Source organism: Oncorhynchus clarkii, unplaced genomic scaffold, assembly GCF_045791955.1.
Source record: "Oncorhynchus clarkii lewisi isolate Uvic-CL-2024 unplaced genomic scaffold, UVic_Ocla_1.0 unplaced_contig_8227_pilon_pilon, whole genome shotgun sequence".
NCBI classification, from domain to species: domain Eukaryota; kingdom Metazoa; phylum Chordata; class Actinopteri; order Salmoniformes; family Salmonidae; genus Oncorhynchus; species Oncorhynchus clarkii.
In genome coordinates, this window is record NW_027258726.1 from 20546 (window position 1) to 41887 (window position 21342).

General features: G+C 43.5%; 2 protein-coding genes across 3 annotated transcripts; one reads left to right on the forward strand and one right to left on the reverse strand.

Moving 5' to 3' along the window:
- Positions 1-456: 456 nt before the first annotated feature.
- On the reverse strand, positions 457-11764 carry LOC139398351 (DNA repair protein XRCC4-like). Its single transcript, XM_071144401.1, has 6 exons — positions 11614-11764; positions 5693-5876; positions 4753-4794; positions 3954-4076; positions 3750-3757; positions 457-608 (listed from the first exon to the last, which is right to left on the reverse strand). Exons 1-6 carry the CDS (start codon positions 11762-11764, stop codon positions 457-459), a joined length of 660 nt encoding a protein of 219 aa, XP_071000502.1.
- A 3346-nt stretch (positions 11765-15110) lies between these two features.
- LOC139398353 (protein kish-A) lies at positions 15111-19050 on the forward strand. Of its 2 annotated transcripts, XM_071144403.1 has the most exons (5): positions 15111-15171; positions 15474-15565; positions 15849-15958; positions 17991-18025; positions 18203-19050. In XM_071144403.1, exons 2-5 carry the CDS (start codon positions 15563-15565, stop codon positions 18271-18273), a joined length of 219 nt encoding a protein of 72 aa, XP_071000504.1. In that variant the 5' UTR covers positions 15111-15171; positions 15474-15562; the 3' UTR covers positions 18274-19050. The 2 variants fall into 2 exon arrangements, with proteins under 2 accessions (XP_071000504.1, XP_071000505.1); XM_071144404.1 differs by lacking the exon at positions 15111-15171 and having other exon boundaries at positions 15193-15565.
- Positions 19051-21342: the final 2292 nt, after the last annotated feature.

Consider the following 21342-nt stretch of genomic DNA (forward strand, 5'->3'; position numbering starts at 1 on the left):
GCAGACTGGAAACAAGCTTTCAGGAGACCATGTTGGGAAACTCATCATCACGTCACCCCTCTGTTTCTCAGCCACCTTTTCCTATATTTGTGTCTGTGAGTGCGTGTGTGTGTGTGTGTGTGGGGGGGGGGGCACCCTCACTAGGTAGACCCATTTGAGGATTACCTAATTATTTACAGTTTGGCAGTACACATATCTGAGAAGGAAACATGGAGAGACTTTACCGCAGAGAGAGAGAGAGAGAGAGAGAGAGAGAGAGAGAGAGAGAGAGAGAGAGAGAGAGAGAGAGAGAGAGAGGTGTTTACTGTTATTTTTTACTGTTTATTTAACTTTTGTTTATTATCTATTTCACTTGCTTTGGCATGCCAATAAAGCCCTTTGAATTGAATTGAGAGAGAGAGTGTGCGAGAGGGAGAGTGTGAGTGAGTGAGGCTGTGTGTGTGTGTGTGCGTTGTATCAGTATGTCTGTTTCTGCGCTGGCTCTGGGGTTGGTCTCTTAGCAACCGTGTCAGGAGGTTGCAGGTGACGGAAGTGGCGTTTACGGCAGGGCACCATGTCTGTGATGTAATTCAGACTGTCGTCCAATGGGCTTCGGCTACGCAATGTCCCTGAGGAGAGAACGTGCAGGAGTCAGTACAGAGGTTAAATATATTAACTTAACCTTTGAACTACTGAGTCACATAGAGTCAATACGGAGTCTAATTGTAAGATTGGTTTCAGACCAATCGTCTACAACAGAATGTTTGACTCTACTATAGAATATGTTAAAAACTTCCACTACATAGCTACATGTGTCTCAGCTTCTTAAACAGACTTGTTGTATGTTTCTCCTTTCCTTTTCTCTACCCCCCCCTTCTCTGTCTCAGAGAGAACAGGTGTCTTCCTTCCTTAAATGGGTCAGCATGTTTGACTGATGGGAAGATAGGGAAACGTGCCCAAAGTGACAAGTGGACGGAGGAATGGAGGGAGGAGGAGAGCGGGAAATAGACACATGAATGGAGGATAGGAGAAGAGGAAGAGATGACACATCACCATCATCAAAATGGTTGCTTGCTTATGATTCCATTAAACCAATTACAGGTCATATTCCTGTTTTAGCAGTATTACTAATATACTGTAGTATGTCACATAGACTAGTAGAGTCCTATTCAGTGTGTAACAGCAACATGAGTCTCAAGGTCACTCAGGCTGGCGGTCTGTAAAAACATTGTGTTAAGGTAAATGACTTCATTCATCACATCAGGCAAGCAGGCAAGCAGCTGGTAGCCAGGCAGGCAGGTATATATACCATAACAAGCTAACAACTGCAGTGGGTGAGACATTGGGTATATGTGGTCAGTCTATGTGACACCTAGGTCATTATAAACCCTGTCACACACAGACACACAGTCGTGCACACACACACACACACACACACACACACACACACACACACACACACACACACACACACACACACACACACACACACACACACACACACACACTGTATTTCTCAAACTCTTAGTGAAAACAACCACTTCTCCCTATTCCCTCTGCCCTTCCTGGCAACACACCAACAAACTGACTCATTGTCGTAGCAACCAAAGCAACACAAGAACCTGTGAATAGTCATTGAATAGAGCACACCAGCTTGTAGTGCTAAAAGCCGGAAATGAGTTACCTCTGGTTCGTTCAGCCATTCCTATGGGAAACATTAACGGGGAAAGAAAAGGGTTTGGGAATAATCACCAAAAATAAGGTCTGAGGTTAACACAGGTTTAGGAGATCTTATACGTTTGCTTCCATGAGATAATGTCATTCAGTTAACATGACCTTTATGAATAATGAAGCCTTTAAGTTCTTTATGTGCTTGTTTTATTATATACATTTGTCAAAATTCACAAAAAGTGACGTTAGCTGATGAAGATTATCTCATAGAACAAAACATATATTACCTCCTAACCATTCTGTTCTGCATTTATCCAAAACCCTACAAAAACACTATTTATTTTTTTCCCATAGGCTTTGTCCAACGAATCATGGCAGAGTTAGTGCCTATAAAAAGACTACCAGCCTAGTGTAATATACCCACTATACTAGCCTAGCGTACTATACCCACTATACCAGCCTAGTGTAATATACCCACTATACCAGCCTAGTGTAATATACCCACTATACCAGCCTAGTGTAATATACCCACTATACCAGCCTAGTGTAAAATACCCACTATACCAGCCTAGTGTAATATACCCACTATACCAGCCTAGTGTACTATACCCACTATACCAGCCTCGTGTACTATACCCACTATACCAGCCAAGTGTAATATACCCACTATACCAGCCTAGTGTAACCAGCCAAGTGTACTATACCCACTATACCAGCCAAGTGTACTATACCCACTATACCAGCCTAGTGTAATATACCCACTATACCAGCCTAGTGTACTATATCCACTATACCAGCCTAGTGTAATATACCCACTATACCAACCTAGTGTACTATACCCACTATACCAGCCTAGTGTACAATATACCCACTATACCAGCCTAGTGTAATATACCCACTATACCAGCCTAGTGTACAATACCCACTATACCAGCCTAGTGTAATATACCCACTATACCAGCCTAGTGTAATATACCCACTATACCAGCCTAGTGTACTATACACACTATACCAGCCTAGTGTAATATACCCACTATACCAGCCTAGTGTACTATACACACTATACCAGCCTAGTGTAATATACCCACTATACCAGCCTAGTGTAATATACCCACTATACCAGCCTAGTGTAATATACCCACTATACCACTATACACTATACCAGCCTAGTGTGCTATACACACTATACCAGCCTAGTGTAATATACCCACTATACCAGCCTAGTGTAATATACCCACTATACCAGCCTAGTGTAATATACCCACTATACCAGCCTAGTGTAACTATACACACTACTATACCAGCCTAGTGTAATATACCCACTATACCAGCCTAGTGTAATATACCCACTATACCAGCCTAGTGTACTATACACACTATACCAGCCTAGTGTAATATACCCACTATACCAGCCTAGTGTAATATACCCACTATACCAGCCTAGTGTACTATACACACTATACCAGCCTAGTGTAATATACCCACTATACCAGCCTAGTGTACTATACACACTATACCAACCTAGTGTAATATACCCACTATACCAGCCTAGTGTAATATACCCACTATACCAGCCTAGTGTACTATACCCACTATACCAGCCTAGTGTAATATACCCACTATACCAGCCTAGTGTAATATACCCACTATACCAGCCTAGTGTAATATACCCACTATACCAGCCTAGTGTACCATACACACTATACCAGCCTAATGTAATATACCCACTATACCAGCCTAGTGTAATATACCCACTATACCAGCCTAGTGTACCATACACACTATACCAGCCTAGTTTACTATACCAGCCTAGTGTAATATACCCACTATACCAGCCTAGTGTACTAAACATCTCTAACTGTTTCCCCTCTATTACTTGAAGATAAGACCAGGCTGCTCTGTATAACAAATAACTTCCTTTCCTGTTTACAACTACTATGGTGATAATAAATGTGTGTGTGTGTGTATATATATACATATATATATATATATATATATATACCCTGGGTAGGTGCTGCTGAGGCAGGTTGTGACTGCCCAGGGTAGGGAGGTCTTGTAATCAGTTTATATTGAACAGTATGGTTTTGGATAAATCACACCTTCCATACTAGCATGTGCAACCAGATTAACAACATCATGATATCACAAGGTGTTACCACATTCTATAGATGATGAATATATGACAGGAGACATATATTCAGAGGGTTGTGGACATTATATGAGCGGTTCCTCACGTGCAGACAAACCCCTATGGGGTAACGTTAGGTTAGGTCATAGATGGGGGATGTGTGTGTACTATGTACCTGGTCTCCTGCAGGTGTGTGGTGTTCTCCTGTAGACTGTGTATCTTGGCTTTCTTGTCATTCAACACCAGGAAAAAGCGAGAGTACAGCTCTGACTCTAGTCTCCTTACCACTGATGTACCACTGTAACCCCCGCCCCAACTTATCAGAGCCAGAACAGGAGAGCAGGGTTAGAGTTGGTTAGAGTTAGTTATGAGGAGATGGAAGAAAATGCAGCAACAATGTGACTGGGATATTTATATCCTTAGATAACCTTGTGATAACCTAAGGGGACATAATCGAATAGCCCAGCCCTGACACAGCCACTAGCCACCAGCCACCCCTTCCCTCTGAATACAGGCAGGGTTTGGGTCTGTTGCGTCTGGTATTGGTTGCCAAAAAACCTAGACAAGGTTTTTTTCCCCCATCCGAAACCCAATCCCTCTATTTTCTATTGAGAATCAGAGAAACTACAGCAGTGAGATGATCAGAAAAACATGGACTCACTCTACGTGATGGGAGCTGCACTCAACAATCACTTGGGAGGGATTCCCTCATACTTTGTGTGTGTGTGTATGTGTGTGTGTTTGATCTTTGTCTCTGTGTTGAGCTCTGTAGTCTGTGCGTCATTGAGGCCCCCTTTCAGCGCTCTTTTCCAGTCTCAGCAGCCACTAGCAAACACACACGGCACGCACGCACGTGACATCAGCCCCTAGACAATGTGACGTGCAGTGGCGGCCCCACCCTGTAGATTTATGGGGATAGGATAATGACCCCTAGAAAGAAGGGAAGTGAGCTGTGTGTGTGTGTGTGTTCTTACTCAGCATTGATGTGTTGTAGCTCATGTCTGAGTCTGTGGTTCAAATCAAATCAAACTTTATTTGTCACATGCGCCGAATACAACAAGTGTAGACTTTGATGTGAAATGCTTATTGTTGTGGGACTTTTATGAATAATGACTAAATTATGTATACATTTAACTTCGAACTATAACTAAACAGAATACTACTCTGTTACTGTATGAATCTTATTATAATCATAATACTGAATATAATGTGTGTAGTTTTAGTCAAGAATTTGAACAAGGACTTTCTGTTCCTTGTTAGAAATGAATGGAGCTGTCATCAGACCGGCTGGAATACTGTGTTCCTTACAGGACATTCTGTCCCTACCCAGGAGAGACCTTGGCCTTGTAGTAGATTGTTTAACAGGTGGCAGACAATGTGAGAAGACTTGTGAACTATATCGCCATAGTATCTGAGAGGAGGAGGGACATTTATGACGAAATGTGAGGTATATAGACCAATGTACCGGAAATTATAGGGAGAACGTTCCCGTGAATAAACATTTAACTATTGTACTATTGTAGACTGGGCCTCTGTCTGTCTTCCTTTCTATCAGTATCCTACAAATCCTGATATCGCAGACTGAGTAGTTTAATTGAATTGGTTAAGGAACACGATAACTAAATTCTCCTGACACTTATTTACAAGCCCTTAACCAACAGTGCAGTTCAAGAAGAGTTAAGAAAATATTTACCAAGTAGACTAAAATAAAAAGTAATAATAAAAAGTAACGCAATAATAATAACGAGGCTATATACAGGGGTCAATGTAAATTGTCCTGTGGCGATTTTATTAATTGTTCAGCAGTCTTATGGCTTGGGGGTAGAAGCTGTTGAGGAGCCTTTTGGTCCTAGACTTGGTGCTCCGGTACCGCTTGCCGTGCGGTAGCAGAGAAAACAGTCTATAACTTGATTCTCCTCCTTTAGTGAGTGGTTGAAGTTCTGCAGTGGGGTTCCACGTTCTAGACCGTGAGTCAGTAACACTCTGACCTCCTCCACTGGCTCTGGAACCTCACAAAACAACACAGAACCCAGGAGGGAGAGGGATGGGATAGACAGGGGCAAGATTGGGGAAGGGAAAGAGTTCATCTGTGCACCTGTAACACACATATACTAGTGCACACACCCACACACTCCCTCCCTCCCTGCCCCCCCCCCCCCCCCCCCCCCCCCCCCCCTCTTCTGTCTCCTTCCCCCTCTCTCTGGTATATTTACAGCAGGGTAATATGTGCCGGTCATTATTTAATCTCCTCTGAGTAACATTAGGTAAACATCAGCAGACTAAACATCAACCTAATAATACTAGACTGAATATTACCTATATTACTAACATTACACTGAATACTAGAGTTCTTCCTGACCACGTGACCTGACAAGGGAAACCTCAGGGCCCTAGTTAGGACTAACAGGCCTCAGTAAGGCTAGCTGGACCCTAACGAGTTGGACAGTTACTTAATTGGCCGGTAAAGACATGGGCAGTAAAACGATTGGTCAACAATGATTTAGCCCAGAACACTATTGGCCGGTATCATGATGTATCGCACCAAGTTGGCTACAAAATGTTGACTTGGGCAGAGCTTCCATAAGTTGTCATAGAAACGCTACTGTTTCAGACTCTCTCTCGATTTCCCTCTCTCTCGCTCTCTGTGACTCAGAGTCAATTATTAACTACTGGAGAGAATTAGGAGCAATTGAGATAGCCTGTTGCTACTACATCACTGTGGTGTCCTATATTAAACTGGATTACTCCTATAGGAGTCACAAACACTGCTGTAACCACTGCTGTTTCTGGGCGAAATTCACAGTGGAGTGTAGAGGTGGTGAGGTGACTGGTAACCAGATAACAGGATGATAGAAAGTAGAGAGAGTGAGAGGAGGTCAAGTCCAATGTTGTTGTTGTGAACACAGGTTCGTGTCCCGGGTTGATCATACAGGTACTCTCTTTACACTGGTCCATCTACTGGGGATGAAAACCATTAACCTCCACTGCCATAAACATACATACATTTACACACTCATAGCCCTGCTACACACACATTTACACACACATAGCCCTGCCACACACACATAGCCCTGCCACACACACATTTACACTCACATAGCCCTGCCACACACACACTGTACACACATTTACACACACATAGCACTGCCACACACACATTTACACACACATATCCCTGCCACACACACATTTACACACACATAGCCCTGCACACACACACACACACACACTGTACACACATTTACACACACATAGCCCTGCCACACACACACTGTGCACACACACATAGCCCTATCACACACACACTGTACACACATTTACACACACATACACACAGTCCTGGTGTAAATGGATCCACATGCTGGTTCTGGAGGTGGTTTTCAAAGCAGGTCTCAGAGAGAATAATCAGTCGGTTCAGGGGTAGTTTAGACCTGTGACACTACACACACACACACACACACACACACACACACACACACACACACACACACACACACACACACACACACACACACACACACACACACACACACACACACACACACACACACACACACACACACACACACACACACACACAGAGAGACCACACATCCTCACACACACAAAGTTCTTCTGAACACAAAAGAATGACAGGAGGAAAAACACATCAGAGGGGGACAGAAGGAGAAGACAGGAGAAAAGACACATCAGAGGAAGACAGAAGGAGAAGACAGGAGAAAAGACACATCAGAGGAAGACAGGAGGAGAAGACAGGAGAAAAGACACATCAGAGGAAGACAGAAGGAGAAGACAGGAGAAAAGACACATCAGAGGAAGACAGGAGGAGAAGACAGGAGAAAAGACACATCAGAGGGGGACAGGAGGAGAAGACAGTAGAAAAGACACATCAGAGGAAGACAGGAGGAGAATACAGGAGAAAAGACACATCAGAGGAAGACAGGAGAAAAGACACATCAGAGGGACACGAGGAGAAGACAGGAGAAAAGACACAGAGGGACAGGAGGAGGAGACAGGAGAAAAGATACATCAGAGGAAGACAGGAGGAGAAGACAGGAGGAAAGACACATCAGAGGGACAGGAGGAGAAGACAGGAGAAAATACACATCAGAGGAAGACACGAGGAGAAGACAGGAGAAAAGACACATCAGAGGGACAGGAGGAGGAGACAGGAGAAAAGGCACATCAGAGGAAGACATCAGGAGAAGACAGGAGGAAAGACACATCAGAGGGACAGGAGGAGAAGACAGGAGAAAATACACATCAGAGGAAGACACGAGGAGAAGACAGGAGAAAAGACACATCAGAGGAAGACAGGAGGAGAAGACAGGAGAAAAGACACATCAGAGGGACACGAGGAGAAGACAGGAGAAAATACACATCAGAGGAAGACACGAGGAGAAGACAGGAGGAAAGACAGAGGGGACAGGAGGAGAAGAACAATATTCCATTATTCACATACTATAATAATGCTGGATTCGTACTTTTAAATGCCACATCAAATGTAAAGTTGCACAATATCAGTGATCTGAGGGATCCCAATGACTAGGTGGTAAAAGACTGCCATATATGACTGTTTCAAATGAAATCAAATCAAATTTTATTGGTCACATACACATGGTTAGCAGATGTTACTGTGAGTGTAGCGAAATGCTTGTGCTTTTAGTTCCGACCGTGCAGTAACATCTAACTAGTAATCTAACAATTTCACATCAACTACCTTATAAACACAAAAGTGTAAAGGAATTATTAAGAAAATGTACATATAAATATATGGATGAGCGATGGCATAGGCAAGATGCAGTAGATGGTATAGAGTACAGTATATATATATGAGATGAGTAATGTAGGGTATGTTAACATTGTATAAAGTGGCATTGTTTAAGTGACTAGTGATACATTTATTACATCCAATTATTAATTATTAAAAGTGGCTAGAGATTTGAGTCAGTAAGTTGTCAGCAGCCACTCAATGTTAGTGATGGCTGTTTAAGAGTCTGATGGCCTTGAGATAGAAGCTGTTTTTCAGTCTCTCGGTCCCAGCTTTGATGCACCTGTACTGACCTTGCCTTCTGGATGGTAGCGGGGTGAACAGGCAGTGGCTCAGGTGGTTGTTGTCCTTGATTATCTTTTTGGCCTTCCTGTGACATCGGGTGGTGTAGGTGTCCTGAAGGGCAGGTAGTTTGCCCACAGGTGATGCGATGTGCAGACCGCACCACCCACTGGAGAGCCTTACGGTTGTGGGCGGAGCAGTTGCCGTACCCAGGCAGGGATACAGCCCGACAGAATGCTCTCGATTGTGCATCTGTAAAGGTTTGTGACTGTTTTTGGTGACAAGCCAAATTTCTTCAGCCTCCTGAGGTTGAAGAGGTGCTGTTGTGCCTTTTTCACCATGCTGTCTGTGTGGGTGGACCATTTCAGTTTGTCCGTGATGTGTACACTGAGGAACTTAAAACTTTCCACTGCTGTCCCGTCGATGTGGATAGGGGGGTGCTCTCTATGCTGTTTCCTGAAGTCCACGATCATCTCCTTTGTTTTGTTGACGTTGAGTGTGAGGTTATTTTCCTGACACCACACTCTGAGATCCCTCACCTCCTCCCTGTAGGCCGTCTCGTCGTTGTTGGCAATCAAGCCTAACACTGTAGTGTTGTCTGCAAACTAGATGATTGAGTTGGAGGCGTGCAGGGCCATGCAGTCATGGGTGAACAGGGACTACAGGAGAGGGCTGAGAACGTACCCTTGTGGGGCTCCAGTGTTGAGGATCAGCAGGGTGGAGATGTTGTTTCCTACCCTCACCTCCCGGGAGCGGCCCATCAGAAAGTCCAGGACCCAGTTGCACAGGGCGGGGTCGAGACCCAGGGCCTCCATCTTAATGAAGAGTTTGGAGGGTACTATGGTGTTGAGTGCTGAGCTGTAATTGATGAACAGCATTCTTACATAGGTATTCCTCTTGTCCAGATGGGTTAGGGCAGTGTGCAGTGTGATTGCGTCGTCTGTGGACCTATTGGGGCGGTATGCAAATTGGAGTGGGTCTGAGGTGTCAGGTAGGATGGAGGTGATATGATCCTTGACTAGTCTCTCAAAGCACTTCATGATGACGGAAGTGAGTGCTACAGGGCGTTTATAGTCAAACGCATGTTGCTGTTGTGATGATAAACTGATCACTGCTGGCACGATAATAGTGATAATCCACTCACAGCTATGTGGGAGCCGTCCTGGGGCTGATGCTCTGGGACAGTCATGTGCAGTAAAAACATGAAGATCACATTCCAATCTTTATATCAAGGCCTACCCAACAACCACCCAGATGTTTCTAACTCTCCAGTCCAGGCCAGCTCGGGGGTTTGAACTTGCAACCTTCCGGCTACTAGTCCAACGCTCTAACCACTAGGCTACCCTGCCGCCCCACATTAGACATGGACCCTTTAATAGTAATGAGCCATATCTCCCTGATGAATTAATTCATATTTATTATTAACTGTTGAGCAACAGAAAAATGTTAGGCGCTTTTTCCTCAGGGATGATACACCACAGTGTGTTCTGTGAATGGCCTTGTCCAAAACTCTCGTTTCTGAAACAGTCAATTCTATTCATTTCCATTTTCTACTGAAACACATGCACTAGGATTTCCATTCTATCATTACATTATTACTATGGCAACACAGCTCAAAGCAGATGTGTGTGTGTGTGTGCATGTGGTCGACCTCTGAGCACACTGACCGTCACTAAGCTGTTAGTTGGCTGTGTGTGTGTGTTTACCTCCATAGTGATAGTGCTGTATTCTACTTTACAACGTGATGAGGATCATTTTCCTGTCAAAGCACAGAGTGGGAGGAAGACATGAATATCATAGGATGACATCACAGAGCCTTATATTAGCACTCGAAAACAACAACAAACACTCCTGAATGATCCATCAACTATAGTACCAATACAACCCCGCTGTTGGTATGATTGCCTGACTGACTTGTGTGTTTTAATATAATGTGAAGCTGCAAGCCGAATTTCCCAAGGTTGTGATAATAACATAGCGGTATTGCATCACACCACTGGCCTACGAGTATATGACACTCTTAACGCATGGCAACCTCCTAGAGCCTAGTGTTACTTCACCACATGAATGCCTTCCTGGGTTCAATGCCTTCCTGGGTTCAATGCCTTCCTGGGTTCAATGCCTTCCTGGGTTCAATTCCTTCCTGGGTTCAATTCCTTCCTGGGTTCAATGCCTTCCTGGGTTCAATGCCTTCCTGGGTTCAATGCCTTCCTGGGTGCTAGTTAGAGCTCAATAAGTGCTTGTTAGAGGGTCCTGAGAAAAAATGAGGATATGATATAAGATACGACATAAGGTTTTCGGCTACACAGTTTAGTCTCACGTCCATTAACGGCTCTTAAAGATAACATCATATAAAAACATCATAAGTGTTGATTCTCATGATGAAATCACATTAACCTGAAAATGTATTTGACAATGTACACAGATCCGATATCACATGACGAATGACTATCTTGCTAAAATAAACAATTAAGGAGATATTTTGCCCAAATTACAAAATTACATTGGTTTCCTTACCTTATAAACAGTCTTTGGACAAGGTTTGACAGCAATCCATGCTTTGGTTTTATTTTCCCTGGCACTGTTTCCAAATGCTAATATTTTAGCATTTGTGACACAAATTGAATTCAAGTCATGGTTTCCGATATTAGCATTTTTAAGGATCATGTCCAAGGGTTAAGTTTTGGGAAGGGTTATAGTTCAGGAAAGTCGTTAAATGGCTTAACTTGTTGGGGCAGAAAACACAGCCTATGTTATGACTTGCCACATAACCCATGGAATAGGCCGGGGTTAGAGGTCAAGGTGAAGCTGTAGTCAGTAGAGGAGGTTCCAGTCCCACTCAGGGCCTGCTGGAGGTCTTGGATGTAACGTTCTGTCTGCACTTCCAACTCCTCTGCCTCCTCCCTCTCTGCATTCTCTGATACTACAGACATGAACAGAGCGTGGGAGATAGGTTGTAAGGAAGGAAGGAAGGAAGGGATATTCAGGTGATTATTTAAATAGGTGTGTGTGTGTGTTTGTTTACCCGCTCTAACACACACACCTGCAGAAAAACAACTGTCTGTAATTCTGTTTAAGTAACAAAGTATTGCGAAAAAAATCCACAGACATTATTTCATAATTTTCCTGGCAGGGAGGTAGCACAGGCTGCGTTAGACAACAGACAAACAGTAAAACGCTCTGCCTCACCTTGGACAAGCCAGCAAACCACACACAAATACCTTCTAGCCTACTACTTCCACTGTGCAGTTGTTTTTCATAAACACGTTTTATATAGCATTGCTGTATTTACTCAAAAAACCCTTAGCAGCTGCAGTATCAAAGACTGTACCGAACCCACAGGATGGGTGTGCTAGGGACCTGGATAGGGTTTGGGGGGCTTAAGGGGGGGGGGGGGTATCAAGGGGGCTAATTAGAGAGGGGTATTGAGGGGGTTTGGATCTGTAAACCATCAGGCAGTGACTAGCAGCCTCACTGGGTTTGTCATCACAGCTTCAGAAACTGTAACTATGAGGGGGTTTGGATCTGTAAACCATCAGGCAGTGACTAGCAGCCCCACTGGGTTTGTCATCACAGCTTTACAAACTGTAACTATGATAGGGTTTGGATCTGTAAACCATCAGGCAGTGACTGGCAGCCCCACTGGGTTTGTCATCACAGCTTTACAAACTGTAACTATGAGGGTGTTTGGATCTGTAAAGCATCAGGCAGTGACTGGCAGCCCCACTGGGTTTGTCATCACAGCTTTAGAAACTGTAACTATGAGGGGGTTTGGATCTGTAAAGCATCAGGCAGTGACTGGCAGCCCCACTGGGTTTGTCATCACAGCTTTAGAAACTGTAACTATGAGGGTGTTTGGATCTGTAAACCATCAGGCAGTGACTGGCAGCCCCACTGGGTTTGTCATCACAGCTTTAGAAACTGTAACTATGAGGGTGTTTGGATCTGTAAACCATCAGGCAGTGACTGGCAGCCCCACTGGGTTTGTCATCACAGCTTTACAAACTGTAACTATGAGGGGGTTTGGATCTGTAAAGCATCAGGCAGTGACTGGCAGCCTCACTGGGTTTGTCATCACAGCTTCAGAAACTGTAACAGGCCCTTATGTTTCCTTCCTAACTACGGAGCTGAGAGGAGAGTTGAGAGGAGAGTAATTAATGTTTCCCCTCAGACTCTCACTAGGCCTATACTCTGTTACACCAAGAAGTTGCACAGAGTAGAGCTCAGTGATGTAAGTTTAGATGTGCAGCATTGTAAATGAGGACCATGGAGCTTAACCCACCCTGTTGGACAGTCATTCATTAACCCCTAGTAACATCTGTACTATCTCCACCTAGCATCTACACACCAGCCGGCCAGTAATGACAGACTGACAGACACACACCAGCCGGACAGTAATGACAGACAGACTGACAGACACACACCAGCTGGATTGTAATGACAGAGAGACTGACAAAAAGACACACACAATCTGTAATAAAACACACAGACACCTTCACAATCACATGCACGCACAACCTCTGAATAATGACAGACACAATGACAGAAAGAGAGCGCACAGGAACTTCAAAAGAACAGGGGAAATTGAAAATACGAAACACAGGTGCTTCTATTTCTGCCACAAAACAAACCACAGCTATGTATAACTCTGTAATAGTAGGCTTTAGCTTCTCCTACTGTCACGCCCTGACCTTAGAGAGACGTTTTATTTCTCTATTTGGTTAGGTCAGGGTGTGATTTGGGGTGGGCATTCTATGTTGTTTATTTCTTTGTTTTTGGCCGATGGTTCCCAATCAGAGGCAGCTGTCTATCGTTGTCTCTGATTGAGGATCATACTTAGGCAGCCCTTTTTCCCACTTTCTGTTGTGGGATCTTGTCTTTTTGTGTTGCATGTGTTTGCACTACTAGCTTTTTGTTTGTTGAATTGTTTTTTTGGTGGAACATTTAAAATGAAAGGAAAATGTACGCCTACCACGCTGCACCTTGGTCTCCTCCTACCACCAACGAGAGCCATTACACCTACCCATCTAACAAAGTCACAATTCATGAGTTTGTCCACCACTGAGTGCCACTGCCACAGACTGAAAACTCCACACTCCTCTGTTAAAATGTGTTTTTCTGTCCCTCCTCTTTCCTGCTCACACTGGTCCTGAAACAACCTCTGAGGAAACTCGGAGAACAATCACTCTCCTCTTGGGAATTAATAGATTCAGTCAGTAAAACAACACCATTAAAGGAGAGAAGGAGAACGTAAATGCACCATCTTGGCTTCAGGTATTATCTTAGCTATGGATTGTTCTACATCCTACCCTGATTCAGATAAACACTCATTGTCTTGGCATGCCCTATTCAATAGCTCTTGAGGTGAGAATATATAAAACTAACTTTACATCAGTGCCGAACCAAAACAAATACCTCTCTAAAAGGTCAGGTAAACAATACTCTCCGATGGATATTTTGCCTCAAATTTCGAGCAGCTGAAAGACAAAGCGCACAGACAACCAGTAGTTTAAATATAATTGTATCCAACATTCTGGCTTGTAAGGAACATATACACGATTTTGCAGGCATTCGTTTCAGGCTGTATATACCAATGAATTGTGTATTACAGCCTGATTAATCAGACTAGAGTAGGGTTCGGGTAGACTAGACTAAAGTGTGGTCTAGGTTTTGGGACTGGGCCATTGACAAGGATCAGGGCTGTACAGCAAATCCCCTATGTGGAGGTGGTGAAGAGTGTTGAAGGGACAAGAGGCCACAGTTCCGAAGAAGATATGTCGGCGGATGAACCACAAACAGTTGCAAATGTTATATGTTAATCATGTGATCTGGATACACTTATTGTGAATAAGGTGGATTTTGTAGCATTTATAGCCACAGTTATTAACGGTACAAGTGTCTAAGACGTCCTAGAAGCTAGACCTCCTTATATCTGCAGCCAACAAGTTTTCTTAACGGCAGACGCACTGCAAGAACTACTGTCGCCAGGAAATGTCCTGCCCTCACAGGATCCTTCTGAGCCTGTGTAGGGACCTGATTAAAACAGTAAAGCAGGATGATTTAGTTGAATGAAAATGTCATTATTGATAGTTTGCATGGATTTTTTTCTATGTATTATTATTGTATTTATTATTATTATTTAAAAAATGTAACCCTCATTTTTACCTTTTGGGATCTTTATTATCCACCTGTACAGTAGGTGGCGGAATGCACATATAATTGTTGCGAACGCCACTATACCATACAAGAAGAAGAAGATTATGACGAAGACGGGATTGGGCCATGTTACAGAGTGCGAATAGACTACATGACAGAGATCGACTGACATGAGATTCTCATAGTAAGCAGCCTACTTAATTTGCAATCCTAACCGAATGCTAGTTCCATGTTGATATCTATAAATTGCTATATCTTTGATTCCATGCATCATGCTTGTTTGTAAACAAAGCTCAGGCAACGTAGCTTGCACTGCACACGTGTGGCTAAATGCAAAACATGTCGCACGTACCTGAATGTCCGACCTACCTCAAACTGCACCAGCCTACGTTGTTGGATGTGTCTTGTAATATATGAGGGTCGACATTTAAACCCTACAACCGCTGCAAAATATATAGTTTAAATGGCAAAGCGCCGCGGTTTCAGGTCGTCTCTTGTTCCGTACACGTCATCTGTTTGCGACGCTACGGGAATTGTGAGGTGGCAGCTGGCTAGTTAGCGGACCTACCTCCGACATGGTGAGTCTTAAACATCAGCATAGATGTAATAACTTCAATCGCCGCATTAAGATATGTTTTGTGAATTATGTGGAATTTATTTCACTCTTCAAACCGTTCTTATTACGAGCCACTGTCCCTAGTTCGGTAGACAGGTGGCTAACTATTTAGCTAGTCGCAAATTCCTCAGCGAAGCCAGCTGAGCCAGCTAGCTAACTTGATTTATCCAGAATTGTGTCATAAATGCATCCTAGAAAGATGATGGATGTTGAACCAGCGATAACCGCTCTCATTCCCTCTCTAGTCTGCCATATTTAACTTCCAGAGCCTGCTGACAGTGATCCTATTGCTCATCTGTACCTGTGCCTATCTCAGAGCCATGGCACCCAGTCTCCTGGACAAGAACAAGACCGGGTACTTACTGACAGTATTAGATGTGCTAACGATAAATGGAAAGATACGTTTATAACATTAATGTGCACCAGTTTTTTTTCTTATGATCCTTTAAACTACTACTACTAGTTTGATTAACAGTCACCCATATTAACAAACTTATTTTGTTTAAAACATCATTTTTCTAGTATAGGCTACTTATCGTAATGAACAATATCAGTAAAATGCCAGCGATATGTTATGGTCGGTGTCTAAACTTTTGGTTTATTGTCCCAGTTCTAGTATGTACTGACAGTGTTATCCCACTGAGCTAAAGCCCTAGTTGTTAACTACCCATCCACAGCCCTGGACTTAGCCTGCTAGAGCCAATGTCCCAGTATTTTTCTTCCCTATCACACCAAAACACCCACACAGACAGTGATGTTCATCCACTGAGTTAAAGCCTAGAGGCCTATATTTGTTAGCTTCTGAAAGACAACATTCAGGGAAAGCAATGTTACCCCAACGGCCAACTTTAACCACACTAACATCATTGCTCAATCCATGATGCCTTTCCAAGCACTCTCACCATTCTGGGAACCCTTAACCAAATCTCACACTTGGTAGCCAGCTAACTACCTCGAGAGACTATTCTGTCTGTCACTGACTCTTTGCATAGGTCTCTACTCAGATCTTTTGGCTGTGTTGACTCTATTCCACTTCATCCATGTAATGCTCTGGGGAGGAGAGTAGAGCTTTGTGTTTTTGTGTTCCTTTAGAGGATTGGAAGTGTTTGCAGCTACTAGCTGTGAAAAACAACACTATATCACTATCATAAACTAGACAAGTGACTGTTTCTGAATCTGAGTGAGTTTGGTATTTGGGACCACATCATACATACACATCACATTAGTTCAATGTTGTTCTTGGTAGGGGGAACCTAAGCGCTGATAACATCACAACAGTTCAGTCTTTCTTTCTCTCTTTTCACAACTGTGTTTTTTCCCTCTATCCTCTGAGTGAGGGAGGCTAAGGCAACAAGCTGTGTGCCACATGTTGGGTTAGGGGAAAATTAGGGGATTATTGTGAGCCAGTGATCTGAGCTCGGAAAACACACACTCTCCAAGACAAATTAGAATGACACACTGCCTGGGCATTACAGTGCTGGTGTTAACACATCTTTTCCACTTTCTAAATGTGTTCTACTAATCTAAATATTGGATATTGTTATTTGTGTTCTAAGGGGACTGGTATCATTCAGCAGTGATATGGTGCTGAGTGTGTTTAGACAAGCAACTGAACCAGCTCTTCTCCTCTTTAGGCTAAAGAAAGGAAAGTGACGGGAAGACGGGAGAAAATAGGAAGAGTGCTGACTGAACCAATGTGAAATCTGTCTCCAGTAGCAGTTCTGGTGGCTAAAGCTTTTCTACACAGACAGAGATGAGTGATGGAGAGAGGATAGTGTGTTCTGTTGTGGGTTTAAAACTCCAGCGCAGACCGACTCCCAGAGGAGTGCTTACGCGCAGTCTACACTCTGACCTCTAACCTATAACCCCTGACCTTTGTCACAGAGCTGATGTTGGGCTCAGTCTCAAGTCTCTCACATGGTTTCTTGTCTGGTCTTCCTCATACATACATGGGCCTGGATTTTATTTTCCCGCTGCACTTCTCGCACAGCTGTCTTTATTTCTGAGGTCAAGAATAAAATTAGACATATGCCGAGGGGGGGGGGGGGGCTTTTCCCCTCTCCCTCCTCCTCTATGGCCGCTACTGGGGGGGAAGGAAATTAATTCAACTGTCTGATCCCCCTAATCATCCCCATCAAGATATGGACACACATCATTTCCATCTGCCAGTTCAGTTGAGGGCTAGTGGGCTAATTAGTAGCCTCTAGCATCACCTTACTGTACCTCAGTCACACACTGTCAGTCCACATGTGTGTTTACTAAACTCACGACCCCCTGATGTCAGTTTACCGACTGTCCTCTTCCTTACAGTCTATATGGACTGTCTGTATCTCTCTCTTGATCTACTCTTTACCTAGCTAATTAAAATTACTTCTTTCTTTTTTCAGCCTCTTGGGTATCTTCTGGAAATGTGCTAGAATAGGTACGTTGAACCCAGATCTAGAAGATGTGCTGATGGCCAGTTGTTGCACTTTTAGAACTGAGTGTTGAAATACTGTGGTCAGAGGTTTTTCTGAACACCACGAAAGCATTCACTATTTCCCTGTTAGCTTCTGAAATCTCCAATCATCACCTCTGACCTCTACCATCTGCCCCCCAGGTGAGAGGAAGAGTCCGTACGTGGCGGTTTGTTGTGTCGTCATGGCCCTCTCCATCCTCTTCTCCGACTAGCAACCCACCCTGCCCCGCCCTGCACACTGGGATTCCTAGTGGCAGAATAAAGAAGACTGAGTCATTCAGGAGAAGCAGCAGCAGTATCTCCACTCTCACAGAGGAGGCCTGTATGGGACACAGCTGTGTTTCTCTTCGGTGGGGTGCCGCAGTTAATGTTCTGTAGTAACACATAGGGACCTACTCTAGAGAAGAACAAGCCTCCCCCATCACTCCCTCCATCCTTCTGGTGGCCATTTCACAGTTTAACCTCAATCAGTTGTTAACCAACGGCCTCCTGGATCTCTCTGTAAACACTGACAGTTGTTGTCCTCTGATATTAACCGTAGGGATTGCCCCATGTTTTTCACTGCACTCTGATTTGTAATGAGGTCCATATGGTAGATGGACAGATTTTGGGGAGGAGTGTTTTGTTTTGTGTTTTGACTGTTTTTCTGTACATAAGACTCCATTGATTAGACTATTGGACAGTTGTGCCTTTCTGTAACCCAGGATTCAGTTTTTTCATTGATCACTGGGGTGGCTACATTTCAGAAACATTAACCCCGTATTCAACTTAAATTCTCATTCAGAAAAGAAGTATTTGATTAGTGTTAACTAGCTAACTGATTGATCCTGTTTGGTGAAACGTGACCCTGTGGTAGTGTTCCATGTTGTCTTTTTTTTTTCTTCCATGTTGTCTTTTTTTTCTTGCAGTCGTGAGATCTGATGGTCTGTGCAGCGCGATAGGCCGTGAGGCTGATACGTAAGCTTATTAAAGATCAGTGACACTATCAAGAACAGTGTGCGTTTTCCTTTTTCCCTCATCTTGTCTAATTGTTACCATACACCTGCAAAAAAAGATTGCTCAGATGTGCGAGTGCCTTTTGACTGAAATCAATAGGACCTGGAACATGCCCATTATGACAGCACTACAAACTGTCATTAAATCTGAAATAAAGACAACTGTTGTCGTCTCCTGAGGGATTCTTTTCCTGTTTGACTTGTTGCCTGTACATACAACCGACAGAATCTCCTAATACACATTAAGAAACTGGAAAACAGGCCAAATCTCCTCTACTCCTTAATGTCTACCCACACACTGGACCCTGACCCTGATCCAAAGCCTGGTAGCCTAGAATAATGGTTGTATTTGCAGATCTTGAGTATAGTTTTTCCCTCTCGGAAGGCTGGGGTGATTTGTGTTAGGGGGACTGTTCTCCAGAGATTGGCTTTAGGAGGACTGTCGTGGAGGGATTGGTGTTGGGTGGGGGGCTGGTGTGGAGGGATTGGCAGTCGTACTGGAGTTTGTTACGTTGATGTGGGTCAACAAATGAACTCACTCCAGCCAACGTCTGGATCATTTATTGGATCATTTATTTCATTTGGCAGGTCAGACATGTCTCCCATCTAGGAATGGTCCAACAGCAGAGACGAACAGCTTGTAATGTCAGTAGGCTAGTAGATGATGCTTCGGAGGGGAGGCAGGTAGCCTAGTGGTTAGAGAATTGGGCCAGTAACAAATGTTGCTAGATCGAATCCCCGAGCTGACGAGGTCAGCCCCTGTCGTTCTGCCCCTGAACAAGGCAGTTAACCCGCTGTTCCTAGGCCGTCATTGTAAATAAGAATTTGTTCTTAACTGACCTGCCTAGTTAAAGGTTCAATAAAAAAAAGAATCTGCCCGACTAAGACTACATGCGATAACCTGAAAATCTGAGGCCCGCACTCGACTGTAACCCTCTAATTTAGAAAATGCGTGGTAGGCTACAGTCAGACGGCGGAACAATGTTTTTTGAATCTTTTGTCTGATTTTTAAATGTTTCCGCTTATAATTTCAGACGTTTTGGTAGACTATTTGTTAGTCAACTTAGATACATGCAACTTCTCTTCTGCCATTGTTTCCCTAGTCTAAATAAAACCTTGCTCACCAGAATGTCATAAATCAATAGACTGAGTGTTTCAATCTAGTTGACATCGGTAAAGTAATTTAATCTCTGCTTCTTTTGCAGAGCAAAGGTTTTTAGGGCTCGTGGAGAAAATGCAATTGCTAAAAAAATCTTTCCAGTTTTTTTTTTGTGTGCAAAATGTCCAAATGACAACAGTTTGACTGGTTGTTTGGAAATAGAAAGCTGTGAAAACAACCCAACATGTTTCTGATTAGATTTCAGTTTGGCTTGGATGCATATTTTATGGGGTTGAAATACTATCAGCTTTTATGATAGTTTCTGTAGAGGTGCTAGCTGCGCCTCTATTTCTCCACTCCTGTTCCCTAGCCTACATTTGGTGTATCATTTTACTGCAAGAAATGCTTAATTCTGCAGGAGTTAATATTAATGTTAGAGGTTAGACCTACAGTCCGTGTCCAGATTTGTTTCTACACATGCACACACTGGCAAAGATTTCTAGCTGGAAAAACTGAGTGATAGAGGGCTTTGCATAGGCACTTTCTTGTGTTTTTTTTGTGGGACTGGGAAAAAAAATGCTTGGAATGTAAAATAACATTATTAACCTGTTCCCATGCTTTTAAAATAATGGTTCTGTTCCGGAACAGTATAGATCACTTCGGTTCTGATTCTGTTCCTCATGTTCTTATTTTCTGGGTGTTGGTTCTGTTTGCTGAAACGGTTCCAACCCCTACTGCTAACACAACCTACTGCTGATTGGTTTATTGAGTTCATAAGTTCTATAAATGTCCCTGTTACTTGTGCAGGGAATCAGTTAGTTGACAGGAGTGGACCCTTTGAATTCTGGGTTGACTGACTGTGTACTGTAGGGGTCCTGCTGTATCCTGTCATTTTTGTGTCAGAGAGGCCTACAGTGCTGTGACCTACCTAAACGAAATCCTGTTGAATATTATGCTGACCAAGCACATCAACTACAGCATGTTTACCACTGGCCTACAGTTCTGTGACCTACCTAACCTAAATCCTGTTGAATATTATGCTGACCACGCACATCAACTACAGCATGTTTACCACTGGCCTACAGTTCTGTGACCTACCTAACCTAAATCCTGTTGAATATTATGCTGACCACGCACATCAACTACAGCATGTTTACCACTGGCCTACAGTTCTGTGACCTACCTAA